Source organism: Ciconia boyciana, chromosome 2, assembly GCF_034638445.1.
Source record: "Ciconia boyciana chromosome 2, ASM3463844v1, whole genome shotgun sequence".
Taxonomy (NCBI): Eukaryota; Metazoa; Chordata; class Aves; order Ciconiiformes; family Ciconiidae; genus Ciconia; species Ciconia boyciana.
This window is the reverse complement of record NC_132935.1, coordinates 35,424,113-35,441,630: the sequence shown is the minus strand read 5'-3', so window position 1 is coordinate 35,441,630 and position 17,518 is coordinate 35,424,113. Positions and strand designations below refer to the sequence as shown.

At 38.2% G+C, this 17,518-nt stretch overlaps 1 protein-coding gene across 4 annotated transcripts in view; it reads right to left on the bottom strand.

Moving 5' to 3' along the window:
- Nucleotides 1–17,518, bottom strand: part of JPH1 (junctophilin 1) — an 85,521-nt gene that overhangs the window by 2,380 nt on the left and 65,623 nt on the right. For all 4 annotated transcript variants that reach the window (XM_072852322.1, XM_072852321.1, XM_072852325.1 and 1 more), the window contains exons 4-5: nucleotides 8,317–8,978; nucleotides 40–135 (exon numbers count right to left, since the gene is read on the bottom strand). In XM_072852322.1, the coding sequence (XP_072708423.1) occupies nucleotides 55–135; nucleotides 8,317–8,978 (743 nt within the window). In that variant the 3' untranslated portion in view covers nucleotides 40–54. The remainder of the gene's footprint in view (nucleotides 1–39; nucleotides 136–8,316; nucleotides 8,979–17,518) is intronic.

Genomic DNA, 17,518 nt, shown 5'->3' with positions numbered 1-17,518 from the left:
GGATAAGGTGATTTTATAGGAAAACAAGACCTTTCTTACCTTTCCTAATTCCAATCAAGTTAGAAAATGGACAAAAAGAATGGCTAAACCAATATTCAACAGCATTACCAGGGCGATCATGACTGAGTTAGGGCCCTGAAAATAAAATAAAGATATCAGAATTAATGCAACCTTCCACATAGTGCACAGCAATGAACATGACCTGACTTCATAATTTCTACCTGTTTTGACCTTGCTCTGAAAGATTACCTAAATAGTAAAGATACAAACTCTGCTCCGGAAACATAGCCATTACATGTCTTATTCAGGTGAGCTAAATATCAACTGTGTGAAAATGAGCTGGATAAATACAGGTGAGAATATATTATTACACTGTTCTTAATCATACTGAGATTAAATTGCCTGACAAATATGACTGCATAAACAAATGAAAAAAAACCCATCAACACAAAACCGATATCAACTTAAAATAAAGCAAAACAAAGAACTTGAACTACTTTAGCAAAGCTGGAGTGCTGCTCTTCATCCTTACAGTAGGTTCCTTCTCTAATTCCAACCTGTTTCAAAACAGACATGACAATGTGTTTTATGAAAAGAATACCCTTTTTTTTGACAACCAAAGGGGGGAAAAAAAGTTACTTACCATTGCACTAACATACCTAGCAATGTTTCCATTACAGATTAAAAAACAATTTTACACGTGCAAAATTAAACTTGTTTTGATTTACTGACACTTATCTTACAGACCTATGTACTGAAGAAATGAAAAGTCAAAATATTCCTTCTCTTCCTAGCTAGAGCTAAACTTGGTTAAAAAACTTAATCATTACATAATTTTAGTCTTTCTGTGAAGCCAGAGAACAAAGTTTTAAATTCTTTTCAGCAATTTCGGATAAATTTTTTTAAACATGGATGCGTTCTAATGAGCAACTTGAAATAATGTCCTGAACAGACAGAAATTCTCAGTTCTTCTGTTCTCCTCTTAACATATTTGGTTTACTACAACATATTTTCACACAGATTTGTATAGGCTTATATTTTAAGGTTGCACATTTATTTTAAGTTGAAACAGAAAAGCTCTTCACTCAGACAATACTTTCCTAAATCACAAAAAAGCCCACAAAAAAAATCCCTGCAGAAAACTATATTCTGAGGTACATAAGGATTACTGGCTTGCATAAGAAGGCATATATTTCATTAGAAATGACATAATTCTTTTCACTTTCCACATGAGACATGCCTTGCAGAAGTTCATTATGCTTCATGACAATGCTAACATTAGCTATATGTCCTAATGCTAAAGGTGTAAGAACTTGCTATTATTAATTTGCTGCAGCAGTGTAACTGGGAAGCTATTGAATAGTACTTGTGTCATTATTATATCACATGCTCTCATCCTGAAACAGTCTCATTAAACACTTTCTACCAGAACACACCTTTGCACAGTAGTTAAGATGGCGGGCCAGATGTGGACTGCTAAGTTCTTGAATAAGTCACAAAATGTGTTATGTCAAGTACTCCTTAGGTCTCTGGGGAGTCTAATCCCGATGAGCACCTCTATCTCTAAAGGCCATAAAGTTCCCTTTGCACCTATTCAGAGGTATCTGTTCACATGCTCAGGAACTAGGTGTGAGAGTTCAAACAATGATTGAGACTATCAGGATGCTAGTTAAATGTTGCCATAGGGGTAATGGTATTGGCAGCAACATTCACATTTTGCTTAACAGCAGAATGTCTAAAATATTCACTAGGAAATTGAAGACTAGGTTTAAGGTCACCTTAGTCAAAGGGATTTTGAATAACAAGTTCCCACTTACCAGTGGTACGTTTTAACCATCGGGTCACAGAACAGAAGTGGAACCATGTTCCTCCCTTCTTACTGGAAGTGAGCCACTATGTGCCAAAGAATATGAGACACTTGGTGACAGAGAACAGGCATAAAAGGAAAGCATAACTCCAGATATGGTTACATTTCTGACCACGACACTGTAAGCAGCCTCGCTGTAGTAGTGTGTAACTGAAGGTTAATTTCTTCTTTCTCTTTCTGGCATGGTCACAATTATGCTAGTTTGGGTACTTCTATGCTTTTCTGCTGTGAAGGAAATCCAAGTTCCCATCAGGATTCCCACCAAATGCATTTGGCAATTGTGAGATTTATGCATGAAAGCCATAAAAGACTTTGAGCAATAAAAGATGTTTTACTTGAAACAGCAGCTACTTTGAGAACCTCTCAGTTTTGCTGTCTTGGAGTGTCAGTGTCAACAGCCTTAGAGTGAACCTTCCATTTAATGACTTCTTCTTTTGCAAAAAAATCCCACAATCTCATGACAAACAAGAATAATACATACATGCTAATGTTACAGATCTCTCTACAGGAAGTGTGATTACACTATTCATTTCCACTGAGATTTGGATTCAGCATCTTTCTCTCCGGTGCTGAGGCACCGAAACAGGTTACCCAGAGGAGCTGTGGATGCCCCATCATTGGAAGTGTTCCAAGTCAGGTTGGATGGGGCTTTGAGCAACCTGACCTAGTGAAAGATGTCGCTGTCCATGGCAGGGGGGATGGACTAGATGATCTTTAAATGTCCCTTCCAACCCAAACCATTCTATGATTCTGTGATTCTAATAGGGACTCCCTGTGTTATCAAAATCAGGTCAATAGCTCCTTTACAGTTTGGGATCCCACCTAAAGATTTTACAGTTATACTGCACCAGGAATTGCAAAGAACTGTGAAGGAGATCATTGCCCAATACCATTAAAATTCAGTGGGATTTGGCTGTCTAATGCTTTGCATATTTGAAAATAACATCCATGGAAATCAAGTTGATTTACTACTATTGAAGAAAAAATTGGACCTATAGGGACTTCACAGGAGCCAGGAACTCATTCATTACCTGAAATATAAACTGAAACAGCATCCTGATAGCTGCAAGACAGCTTTTAGCTGAATGGCAAGTTGGGACTGCAGCTCAAACAGCAACTCGGTATCAGCAGTGCAGAGTCTTACAGAGTTAAGCTTGGTGGAGGGGGAGGGGACTTCTCTATTGATGCAGCTGTCAGTCAGGTTAGGTATAACAATCTCACCACAATAACGTTAGATAAATTAGGGTAAAAAACCTAGGGACTATGGCCTGATTCAAGAAATCTCGTCTACAAAGACACCTTAAGTGACATCTTAAAGTGACATCTTAAGCACTGGGTTGTTGATTTTATATGAAGATCAAAGAAAAATGTGTTACCTGTTTATGATAATGAGTCTATGCTTTATACAAAGAAGTAAACCTCATCTCCTTCAGCCTGCTCTGTGCATTTTGTTTCCTCTTCTGATAACTACAACTTTCAGCCCAAAGCAGAATTTCCTGACATACTAAAAAATGATCAAACAATATTTGTGGAGCACATGGTTTTTATGCAATAAACTGCTACCTGTTTTGTAGACATCTATGAAATGAGCATTTAATGCTTTAAGACAAATACCATAAATAAGACTTTAGTGTTCTGCAAAGGGCTTAAAATAGCAAAAGCCAAAATTAGTCTGAAGAGTCCAAGAGTGACTAGAACAGGTGCACTAAAGAAGCTGTAGTATAAAAACTCCAGTCCTGCTTAAAAACTGCCCTTTCAGCTTCTAGCAAGTCAGACACTTACATAGTTAAAAATATAACCATACGATTAGTTTTCATTTGGGGAGGGAAGAAAGTTATTTTCCTAAAATGTAGTGCCAGGAAGTATTAAGACTAGTCTTGTAATCCCATTGCATTAGGAATGTCCATTAAATTTAGCATAAAGTTCTTGCTCAGAGGTTTTTTTAGGATCAGGCAAATACTGATCTATTTTTCTAACATAATGGTAGTTGTGTCCCTTACAAACTGGATGTTAAGTGAGCAAAGAGATGAGAGTAGAAGCACACTGGGTAGCATTCAGCAAAATGTAATTATTTTAGATACAGGTAAAAACCACGCTAAACACTCTGTGTGGCTTAAAAACCTCTACCTACAAAACGAAAAAATGACATTATCGTAGAACATTTATGCCTGGGCTTGTACCTGACCTAGGGCAACACATGGACACATATCAGGCAAATAAAATGTGTATTCATGAATGTACACTACAATGGTATTTTTTGCAATTCAATCCTACTTTTTACTCAAATCCAAGACAATCTCAAATTAGCTCATATTCAAGGTGGGATAGCAGCATGCAAGCTGATACTGGGGCTAGAGGCTGCTAACGAGCAATTAGAAACAACAGTTAGTACTGGTTTGTGGTCAAGTGTCTCTGTGCATGCTTCACACTGTGGTAAATATAAGATAATTTGAAGGTGCCTAATTCTCAGTGAAAAATGATTTACCTCTCATTTATTAGGGTAAATGCCAGCAAACAGACAGCTATTCTGGAGCAGCTGATGAACGGTGACCTTGATAAAACTATGACTCTTTATTATGAGCTCTGAAATGATTTTAAACTTTGATTTTTGAACATTAGAAAATAAGTACATAGAGAAACACATTTATATGTGTGGCATAAGAAGTATGTGCTGATATTTTTCAAGTATAAAGCCAGAAATGGGGATATTTAGAGAATCAATACTGTTCCCGTAACTAACCCATTGCATAGATGATATTCAACGACATCCTTAAGCATGTAACAGATTTGCAGAAAATATGAAACATGAATTTGATTACTAAAACAGCTGCTGCAGACTTTTCTGTAAATAAAGCTGTTTAAAGTTCTTAATCCAAATTAAAGTTCATGTTTCATTCATATGTGAGAAATGGCTTTGATTTACATACATGGAAGGAAGAATTGAAAATCTTACATTCTGTATCTGTGTTCTTAATGCACTATCACTGGAAACTTGGAAAAAACACAGCACAATTTTATACAGCATTTTCGGATAACCTAATGAAAGTGCTCAATAAATGGTATAGATTCATTTTTGCATTCCAAAACCATGTTTTCTCATTCTCTTTTCATGAGAGTGAGAGTTCTTTTCTCTTTATATCCCTTAACAAATATTTTTTTAAACTTTTATGGAGGATCTAAGGCAGATTTACTTTCAAACCACAACAAAATCATTTGTCAGGATGACTATAAAGCAATAGCAATTACTAACTATAACAAAATAATTCTGCAATGCCGCCCTAGAATTCTGAAGTCTCTCAACATTCAGAAGTGTTTGGGATAAAGGGAAGTACACTAATCTAGCTTCCCCTCAGTAACTGTGAACTCTTAGGTTAGCCACTGCCTAACTCCAGCACACTATTGAGCTCAGTCCCAGAGCACTGCAGAACAGGCTACTGTTCTTCTGAAGTTGAAGGTGATACTAAAAATTAAAAAGAAAAGTTTCCAGGCAATGTTAACGGTCATTCTGTACTAAATCTCTCCTTCAGTCTGCTAGGCCAGTAGGCTACTCCTTTCTGCTTTAATTGTTTTAGGATTTTTACTCATTTCAGCATTTTAAAGAAATAAGCATATAGGGAATTTATTCTATAAGGGCAAATTTATAGACCCATATGGAAGACATATTTGAAAAAAACACATACATCTACATATATCTTAAAATGCTGTTATATTAAAAATGAGTTCCTAAACTCTACCTTCCTTCCTTACTGAAATGCTGAAAAGAAAAATAATGCAATTAGGGTGCCCCAAATGAAGCAGAGGGACAGTTCCCAGATGACCTGTAGTACCAGTAAACAAACAGTAGGTAATGTACAATATCTCATCACTTTTCCACCTTTCCTGATAACAGCCTATAGGTTCACGTTCATTATCCTGACTATTCTAGAAGGTCAATAAACTGCTGTGTAGGTGCCCTACTTGGTTTCTTAAGGTGAAGACTCTCTCAGCTCCAAACCATTATTTGGTTTGGATGGAATGTAGGAAAAATAAGGACTATTTCTAGCCACTTATCTTCACCAGATCGGAACAAAAAATTCCAATTCAGGCTAGAATTGGCAAAGCTCAGGCTAAAATTCTGTGCACGCTCACTCAACATTTACAAGCCTGACAGCTTTGTGTTACCCTACATAGGAGTAATATCTGTGAGATTTGAAAGGTTAAAGCGCTGATATCAACTGTAATACAGATTTGCAGATTACAAAACCACTGTGAACATCTACTTTGATCTGCACAGAACAGAATATAAGCTTCCTGCTGAACTAGAGGATATCATCTTGGCAAAATGCTCATTATTGAACTATTCAGTGACAGCTCCAAAAACTCGGCATCTGAAAACTGATGTTACATTTAATTAATATCATTAAAAGCAACTTAAAACAAGACTTTTATCTAAATCTGTCCAGCTATTGAATCTTCTTACACAATTGCCTGTTAGCTTGGGAAACGTTTTATAAAGTGTACTTACAGAAAGTGATTTAATGTGTCAGATTTTTTTGCCTTGAATCTTTCATTGTAAGATATGTTTTAATCATTCTTGCAGCTCTCCATGGGACTTTCTCTAAGGTTTTTTTCATTTTAAATCCCTGATTTATGGACACTGTATTTTATTCCAGAAATGGTTGCACCAGTGCCAAAACCAGATAAAACAGACTCCCATGTACTCTTGCTTAATCTTTCCTGTTGATAAATCTAAGGATTATATTAACATCTCTGAACAGCAGCAGCAGACTGGGAGCTCATGCTCAGTTGCCTCTCTTGCTCCTGATCCACCAACCTTTTCCAGTTCCGATCCTTGCACGGCCAGGCTCTATTAACTGTCTTTCAATATACAATCTTACATTTTGCTGTGCTGCACATGGATAATTATACTTGCATCTTTCTTAGCAGGTGATTTGGATCAGCTTGTACTGGTGATCCATTGTCTTCATTATTTATCAGTTTCCTGGTCTCTGTGTCTTCTGTAAACTGTGTGGGTAATACTTTTATGTCCTCCTCCATGTCATTAATAAGAATGTTAATAAAATAGAGCAGCAGAATTAATCCAAGAATGACCTCACCAGAATAATACCAAATTACTGATGTTTTTCTAATTACTTTTTGAGCCCATCAGTCAGTTTTTTAAAAAATATTTTAATGTGACATTTAGCCTTTGCATTACTCTGTCTTCCTTGTCAGAATAAATAACTGTGTGTAAAAGCAAATCAAGTGACCTTCTTGATTGAGGATATGATTCCTGTGTCACACCTGAAGATGTCAAACTTGTTTGACAGGATCTTTTACAATGCATGTTGATTGGAAATTCTTACACCTCTTTATTTTTAAATTCTTTATTAATGAAGCCTGGTGTCAATTATTCAAATGTTTTGCCTGAGATCTGTGCTAGGCTATCTGGATCTCATTAAATGGGTCATTCTGTTTATCCCTTCAATAATGACATACTGTTTTTTGTTCTACTGGAGTACCAAAAATGACTCAAAGAAATAATGCTTATAAAAAAGAAACTTTATGACAATTATCTAGACCTCTTCATTTGCTAAAGGTTAACTTTAGGATCTACAACTAACATTTTCCTGAGTTTCTCTTGGCCCAGAAAAAATTTTATCATCAGCGATTCTGAATTCGATAACCGTGAATAGAAACACCATTAGTCACCTCTCTTTTTCTGCATAACTATTGATAGTTCTATTATTTCTAATTAATAATGAGATTCAGATTCACACTGATTTGAATGTATAGTTTTCAAACTCCTTCTCCATTTCGTGACAAAAAAAAAGTAAAATTTTTCACATCACTGTAAAACGCAAGCATTGTTAGAAGTATGCATTTTAAAACAGTTTAAATTTTGATGCAGATTGCCTGGTTTTAAAGCCTACAATCAACAAAGAGAAGAAAATGAAAATGGGAGATTGTCTGGACTGGGTCAGACCACAGGCCAGAATCCTGTCTCCAACAGTAGTCAGAAGAAGACCTTTGGGGAAGAGCATGAGTGTAACTCCCAGTACTGCTCAATTATCCACTGAAGTACAACGAACATTGTTGGGGGGGAGGGGAGGGGAAAGATATATATATCTGCAAATATGTATCTACATGCACACAAAACACACACATATATATATACACATACACACATTAATGCACACACTAACACACTTTTGTGTTTATGGATGCAATAGGGATTCATGTTTCAAAAGTCTGTCAGTATTTGGCTATTAACTATCCCTTCAAAAAGGGTAATATAAAGTACTGGAACTAAAGTTCCTCACTCCAGTCTGGTGTAGTGGGTTCTAGCTAGCAGACTGTATCCAGATGAAGATTTGACAGAAGTGAGCTTTGCCTGTCTTTAGGTTGCAAAGCTCAGCACTAGGAGGCAAAAGGGCAGTGAAAGTGAAAAGGTTTCTTGCAGTACTCACCGAGCTGTTTTCTACTTCTTTTTCCACTGCTGAATGTGACTCATTATTAGCTGGGTTCTTTGGTGCAGCAAATTCTGGTTTCTTAATTTTTGTGTCAGGTTTGTTTTCTTTGGCATCTGGCTTACCCCCAGATCTAGCAGGACTTGGCTTCTGTGAGGGTGGTATCCGTGCAAGTGTTGACGGTGATGGGTTGACATATTCATCTTCTTCGCTGAGCTCCTGTGGAAGCGCTGTTGGATTCATTTTTACATAATAGCCATGGTAGTGACCATGCAGCTCCCCATTCTCTGTGCTGATGGGATTGTGATGGGCTGAAAACTTTGGCTGGTGTTTCACAGCTACTTCCTCCTTCATTGGTGCTTTTGAATATAAAGGCTTGTTAATTGTGGGTGTTATATTCTCAGTGGCTAAAAGCTTTTTTTCTTGACTGAGTCTTGCCCCAGAAGTGGAGCTTTGCCTTTTCAGTTGTTTAGAAGGAGAAGGCTCAGAAGAAAGAGGAGGACTATGCCTTGGACTTGCTTCTGGGGTTCGAGGGGGTGTAGTACCTTTTCGATAAAAGTGAGGTGACTCTTTTGGGGTAGGTGGTTTCTCCTGAACTTTTTCTTCAGATTTTTCTTTCACCTCCATTCCTTCTTGAAATTTTTGTTTGATATAATCAGGGCCTGAAAAATAGTGTAACAGAAATATTATGATTAAAACAAGAATAAGACTTCACAGTAAAACTATTGCATTGGGATGTCAGACTGGACTGCCTTGCTAAAATGCTGGCCGGGGTGGGTGCTACCAAAAATTCACTGACATCCATAGTGATTTAGTCTAAATTGCTTAGTAGTTGAAGTTACTGTACTTTTGGTAATTGTTGGGACTACTTACTAATTTGGTTCAGTCACTTTATGTCTTCAGCTTTGCAAAGGGTCATAGGACATAAATTGTCTCTGAGTGAAGTCTGAGGGACTGAAGACTGACTTACCTTACATATCTATCATTCTTTCTTTTTCTGAGAGGCATGTTTTGAGGTATGTTTTGCTTAATTACCCTAATCTATTTAACTTCTACCCTCATGATCATAGTATCTGTTTGATGTGGAAGTAATTAACCATCAGAATGAAATGTCTCTTCTGCCCTTATAACCTACAGGAAGTAGGGCTTGAATCACTTTTTTCCCCTTTGTGTGCATGTTAGCTTGCCTTATATACATATATATGTGCCTTGAACTCTCACACACTGGCTTTGTCTTCCTAATCCGATCACTTACCATATGAAGACCCAGGTTAACCACTCTAGTTGTAACGCAATTCTGCTTAGAAGCCAGGAAGATAAATTCTCTCACATTCACTAGGGAAATGCAGAGCAGCCAGTATGAAGAATATCCTCCCCCCAAATCCTAGCTAAACACCCATGAGCACATTCACCAGTAGGACTCACTTATCAGGGTGCATTTCTATGCAGCTGTTTACATAAAGACAAGCTGGCTGAGATGCTTTGCTCCAGGTTTTGGTTGTCTGATTTAACAGTTCAATGCTAAGACTTGAGCAAACACTCTGTTGAAGAAAGAAAATTGCTACAAATCTGTCTGTATTGTGGGCAGCATTTTCTATTTTTTTTCTTAGAAGCCACATTCCAGATTCCAGGATCAGGTCCCATAAGAAGTCAGAAACTGGGGAGCTCTGTGAACAAAGAACTGCAATGATCTTTCTGTATGTTCAATAAGGGCTTCTGCCAAATACATTGCAACTGTTTTTCCACTTCTGTCTTTGCTAGCACCACTACTTTCCCTTGACATTTTTATCTTCTGTAAGTGAGGCTTATCTGTGTTGTATGTCATAGAGAAATTCTGTGCCCAGAGAAGAATGTCTGCATGCATTTTTCTGCTTTTGAGTTTAAAGGAGGCTCTAGCTGTGTTAGGCAGATACAGTGTTTTTACAGATGCCAGAAGCATATGCATCACTACACAGTGCTAAGATGAAAGGAAGGAAGAGCAGCATGAAGTTTTTGGAAGTTACTGAGTCATCTGGTACGTAAGCATTGCTGAGAAGAAGAATTACTCGGCATGCAATCTCTTTTGAGCAGGAAAATTACAACGTTTTTGGCATCTCTGAAAACCAGGGGTGGAAACAGAGAGCTGTTGAGAAAGAAGGCTGGATGTAGACAAGCCAGGATTTGTTCTCAAATGACATTTGAGGAGGATGCTTTGAGGACTTAAGCCTGCACAGAGGGAGAGGACTAGAGGCTTGATTCTTACGGCTTTTTATAATCTTCCTGGTAAAAGGGAAAGGCAGCACAACACAAATTAAAAGTTGCCATATATAAAGTTACAGTTACAATCACCGTTCACAAAATTCTCCATCATGTAGGGGATTTCCTTCCATCTTTGCTAAGATGCATAAGGTAATGCTGTGGGTTTTAACATGCATAAACTTTGGTTTTCTTCACTTTTCACATGGGATATAATCAGGCGTGTAAAGAGAAAAGGATAGCTAAAAGAGCTCTGCCTAACCTTTAAGCCCAAGCCATGGAGCAGTCAAATTACAATGATTATTTATTATGGACACATCCACATTCACATTAGCTTGCTCCTTATGACTGCTGTGGTGAAAGCATCCCAATTGGAATACCATCTCTTCAGCCTTACAATGCTGCACAAATGGCACCTGATCTATTCCTCACCTATCTAGAAAATTCACATCCTGTGACAGCTCTCCACTGCCCAATATATGTAAAGATAGGACTTTTATTAATATCTGACAGCACTTGATGGACCAAAGGCACTTTCATAAGAACACATCTGGGCCTCAGAAATGTCACCCCTCTCCACCGTTTCCTACGATCAACTAAAAGCCTCCCAAGGCTGGCAAGAGTGACTCTCTCTCCTCCTGAGACCTCCAAACTGTGTTGGAATTTCTGAAACAAGAAGGGAGCCAGGTCTTGGCTGCCCATGTCTCCACAAGAAACTGGTAGAGTAAAGAACAAAAAACTTAAACCAAAACAAAAATATCATCTTTAACTGGAGCTTTCCCAAAGAAGTTAATTGTCAACAGGCTAACGATGCCATATTTTTACTGGCTATTTGGCATTATTTGATGCTAAGTGACACTGAGCCCCACCAGAGAAAGCTGTAGCCATCTGCCTCCAAGTAATGTCTGAGGGTGTCTGACCAGACATTCAGCAATTGCCTTAACATAACACAGCAGCCCTCCCTCCCACCCCCCAGTACATCACATATGGCTATTAGAGATACATCCCTTGCCTCCAATCTTGCCAGGCAGGTCTTTCCAACACTCAAATTCTTGGCTCTATGCTGAAGTTAGCTTTGGAGATTGTCCAAGGCCTTTTTTTACGTCTGTTCACTGTATTCAGTACAATCAGATTATGCACCTGTCTGAACCACTGACTCCAAGAAGCAACAACACAGTTCCCACTCCCTTCTGAGGACTAAGAATACTTGACAGGACTCACTTTTTCCCCTTCATTAAAGGCATTATCTAACCCTACAGACATGGGCAACAGAGTCCTTTTTCTTCAGCATAATAGCACTCTACAGCACAACTTTAAAGTAACCAGGGCCAAGGGAATTTGGAAAGGGAGTCACTAACATCTGATCCTACAAGATTTCTCAGCTGCCTGATCTTAATGAGGAAGAGAATAGGATTTGAGGGTGGGAAGAAGGTAAGGTGGGATTATCTGTCTAGGAAATAAACACAGAGTCTGTTCGTCAGTTTGCAGTTCAAGCAATCAGTAGTTATGTTCCTAGACATGGTATGTCTGAGTGCCTAAGGAGAACCTAGTCTGGAAAGCAGAACCAAGAAATGTTTTCTAACCAAGTAAAGATAAGCTTTCTTTGTGGATGAACCTGTGTGTTTTCTTATGGTGACATGCTGGCCCTGCTACTGTTGGTTCAAAATTGATGCACCTTTGCTGGCTGATGGTCAGCCATGGGGCGGTTTTGGCTCACACAACTGTTGTGATGCCAGCAGCTGGATGGCACCATTAAAGTGTGAGTTAGCTAGTATTTGGGGGGAACAGCCCCTGAAAGCCAAAGGACTGTGTGGATGTGTGCAATGTATGCATGTAGAGTCTCATACTGTCAGCTGGTCTGCTTGAACAGCATTTCACTGATGGCTGTGGGGTGAGGGAAGATTTGGTTTGGTTGCAGAAACACTCATAGTTGTTCTAAATCTAGAATTTCTTGTGGAGTTCTTGTGTAACGTCCTTCCTCCTGGAGGGGCTCCAGTAAGTGATGTGACAGCATGGCCAGCCCTTTAAATGAGAACAGAAGGGTGCCCTGGTTGTGCCACAGCATTTTTAGAGAGGTGACAGCCGCATGTGTTCCCCCATGGCCTAGTGAGGTATTGGCAGCATGGGGCTGTTACAGGATTGTGGCTCAAGCAGTGTCTGAAAATGTAATCTTGCAGGACACTGTAAATGCAGCCAGTGTTTCCCAAGAAGGCTAAGAAGAGACTGTGCCTTATCAGCTCAGGATGAAAGGATCAGCTAGGATAGTGAGGAAAAAGGTGTAGATATATATTTATAGATATGAGCTTCAGGTCATACTCCTGCCTATTCAGTCCAGCCAGTTTCATGTATTTTCGCCTCTTTGCAAAAGAGAAAAGATGAGGATATGGGAAAAGGGTGAGACTGAATGAGGATGAGCTCAGGAAGTGCTGAAGGCACTAGGATTCCTTACAGTAGGGCTGGTGAACCTTCAGGGAGCAATTCTGAATTCCATAGTCAATACGCCTAACTGAGTAATCTGCCATAAATCTCATTTCCATAATTTAATGAGCTTTTGCCTCGGTTTAGTATAATGATTTCTATATTCTCAATATTATTAAGCTAATACTTCTTTTAACTGGCAAAAAGGACTTCTGTAGTAACACATCAACCAAATAAAAAATTCTGATGTTTTTTGGCAGGACTGCAGGACAAGGCATTTTCAAGTTATACAAGAACACTTCCGTAGTTTTCTAATATTATAAAGTAACAGAGTAGTTAGTAATTTACAGAATTAAAATATACTAGAATATTGAATTAAAAATAGTACTATGTAAACTAAAATATACTATATTCTAGCACGTTTTAGTTCTATATAGCACTATTTTCTTTAAGACTTAATCCACTGCATCCTACTCTTTTCCAACTTTCTGTGTACTCCTGTATGACCTTGGACACGTAACATCTTACTTGGTCCACATGTAAAAAGAAAGTATGCAGTGGACACTCAGATTTAAAAGCTTTTCCCTGAACCAAACTTGTTTAAGACAGGGAATTCTGTTGATAGCAACAAACAATTTCCACAGGAAACACTTTCACAGTGCCAGATGCATTCCTTCTTAAAGGGAATGTTGTGAGAAACTCCACTAGAACTCCACTAGAAACTCCACTCTCTGGGAGCAGCAAAAAAGTTTTGGGAGAGTAGGTTTCTCTGAGCTAAGCCTGAGATACTATGCAATACAGATGAGAGCATCTCACCATACTATGACAGAAGATGCCTATTCCTGGAGCCCTGGACTTGTACATCACTGAAGTAGGTTCCTGTAAGATCCTATAGGTAAGCACAGGCTATAGGACTCTAGCAGCCTTGTCACCCGGGTGTCTCTGGTCCCCAGGGTGGATCGGTACTCCCAGTTGTAAACTGGATGGCTGCTGCGCAAGAAGTGAGGATCCTCCTTCCCCTTCTCCCCCTCCAATTTGTGAAGGCCCAGCCACAACTTTTAAATCAGTTAAAAGTGATTTGGATAGAAGGTGCTGTAATTACATACCCTGTGCAAAAACACTAATTTGGGAATTACCTGGCATCACCAATGAGACTATGCTTAATTAGGTCATCATAACTTGCAAAACTATATTTAAAACCTAGAGGTTTATGTGTTCTTTACTGTAGAGACCGATTTTGTTCTTCAGACATGTCCTCTCTATTTGTTTTTCAGAGAAAAATGAAAAACATAGCAAAACCACCTTCTTAATATATGCCAATAGCATTTAGGTTCTTACTCTGTGCAATTTTACAGTAAAAAAGAAACAAAAAGAAACAAAAAGAAACAGCTTCTCCTTAAGAACCCCCCCCAACTTTATCAATAATCTAAACATCTTATAATTTCTTCACGATACTTCTTCCACTCTTTTGTTCCCACAGCCTTACCATTCTTACAATTCACGAAAAATAAGCATTTCATATTACAATTTTATTTGTCTTTTGAAAGCAAAAAAAGATTGCAATGCCACTAAAGCAAACTCTAGAATATAACATTTACAGAATATAATATTTAAAGTACTGTTGATGCTGAAATGATGTGACTCAATTTCAAGGTATATTAGACGTAATTATTAGGTAAGCATGTGCTTATTTCTGCTTTTTAAACAAGAGTACACATTATGTGATGTAACCTAACTATCTTTAGTGCTAAATAGAGTAAACAAATATATAGTGCTATATAAAGAGTAACCCAGGTAACAAATGACATTGTCATTTCATGATTACAAGAAAATTTATGTTGTACTTATAGATAAATTCCACCCATGAAGCAGATACTTCACTCCCTAATTTTGTTTACACATATGCATTGTTAGCAGAAAGACTCAATCTTCATTGCAAGGTTTACTGATTGACTGTTGGGTAATGGTGACACAATCAAAGCTATTTGCTCAATCAGGACACTGCAGTTTATATGCAAACCTTCCAAGATTAGAGGCCCCTTTTTACTAAACTACTGAACACTTCTATAAAAAAGACAGAATTCCTGCTCTGAAAAGCTGACAATCTATAAATACAATACAAAAGATAGCAAAAATGTTATACCAATAGCCCATTTTACAGATGGGGGAGCTAAACCAAAGGGAAATCATGACCCAAAGTGCATGCTTCATCTGAATAATCTCTCTGAATTCACTGGTCAGTTGTCAATAAAGCACTGTCATGCTCAAAGCTTTGCTAAATCTTTGGTAAAGTGATTTTTGCCTAAAGTTGCACAGGAAGCCTTTGTCAAAACTAGGAATGGAGTACAAGTCTTCTGAGTAATCAAAAGCCACCACAGCACTTTGGCCGTAAGTTTGTCACATAACTTCATAAATGTCATCTTCCTGGAGAAGCCAAGAACTGTCTACTGAATCAGAATTCAAAGATCAGGAGAAGGAAATAGTAAATGATGAGTAAGTTTCTTACTGCACATTATATCCTAGTACAAATCCAGGACACAATACTGTTGAAGCAAAAGCTGAAATCTTTTGTGTTTAAATGCACTGTACTAAAAAAGGAAAATATATAGTTTGGTGTTGGTACTACAGGTTGCTATATACTGTTCAAGAAATAAGCTGGTGAAAACCATCTGGTTTGTTATCTTCTGATGTGGTCAATGGTTTTCTAAAGTATCCCTGTTGGCAACAGTATCTATGCTCTCATAATAAGATTTATTTGCTACTCTGATGAACATTAATAAAACTTGGAAAGCCCGGTGACCTGTTGAGAGGATCAATTAATACAGGATCTTTTTTCCTGCAAGCATCCAAAATGCTCTTATGTTAGGATTTTTCAGGATAGGACATCTATTTTATAATAATTCCTCAGCATTCAGTATGGTAACTGTAGGTGAAGGAAATAAAAATCATCATTTATCAGTCTGCTAAGAGAAGTGATTCGATGAGTCATTACAAAACTGCAAATAACTATATTCAGTAAATTTTAGAAAGACAGTTTTTTTTATTATTGCTTCATTGTGGAGATGTGTGTGTGGGGGAAGAACTATAATTATTGTCATTAGTACTTCCTCTGTTTTATTCTTATTTTTCTGAAGGTATACTGATAACGGAAAAAAAAAAAGCTTTTAACTGATAGGCTGCTGGCTTGAATTCAGCCCAAATGAATGGAGGGCTGTGCAATGTCATGTGTAAAATGTGTTGATGAACTCAGCGGAACAGAGATATAGTTATGGTTTTAGTAATGTTTGGCAGCCCTGTCTGCCATCTTGGCAGACTGAACTGGGATTAAATGGGGCTGGAAATTAAGGGGTGAGGATTACAGCCATAGAGAAATGGATGGATATAACACAAAGTGCTTGAAGAGGCATAGGGCTCTGAGAGATCATTTCTGCCTGACTTAGATATGGTAGTTTAAGAGGTTATCACCCCAGATGTCTGCAGTATCCTTCTGATGGATATAGTGCCCCAGCAACAGGACATGGAACGGTGCAGCTGCTTCACGGTTGGGTCAATGTGCAGCAAGGTACATAAGATTTCTGGCTCCCAGACAGTAAGTGGGCACCTGACTTGATTGCCAAGCTGGAGGTGGCATTTCCCTAGAAAGAAATACCCTACTCCTAGTGATGCATATATTTAATATTTCCTTAATTCAAAATGACATATGTAGGCCCTGTTGCCCTGTTTTGGCTGCATCTAAAGTTGGTTATGCCAGCTGGAATAATGGCTCTCCTTAACTGTACTTGAGAATGCTTTACAGAAAAAAAATCACACATTTGCTAAAGTTTAAAAATAAAGCATGTCACAAAAGAGAAAGAAGAATTGAAATGGAAGGGGTTGTTGACACTATCTGGTGAGATTTAAAAGAAACCCAAGTCTGGATGCCTGCTTTAACTTTTAGCCTCTGATGGCAACTGCATTTTGGTAAGGTATGATCAACATTTTAAACGCTAGTAAACAGCTTCCCTAGCAAGGGGCAAATCAAAAGGCTTGCCTGGACTAATTTTTAAATTCCATTTGGCTGCCTTACAATACTTTATTTTATTTCTGGACTTACTACCACTAGCATGGAAGTACCATGGCTGCCTAGGAAAGCAAACTACAAGGTAAACAAGAGGGAGAAGACTGCATGTTTTGCATAATCTGAAAATACTCTAAAATATAATGCTTACCCTTTGGGATGCCTTGTAATCTTTCTTAATTCAGTCTTACTCCCAGCTCCTCATCCCCCCTTGAAAATACCTTCCTTTCACTGAAATTTTCTCCAGCTTAGACTTCTAGGACTTCTCAATCTGTTGTTAGCATTGCTGCTTCCTTAAGCACTACTCCTGGTAGCCCTTCTTCTCCTACTGCACTGGAGGCAACACTGAAACTAGCATGTGCCAACAGTTACTCACTCACTAGACCCATGAATGTCATGGAGAATGATGCCTACATGTATTTATTTTATGGAACTGTTGTGATTTTATCTGACAACCTGCTGTCCTTCAAACCGTGTACTACTGACATGACC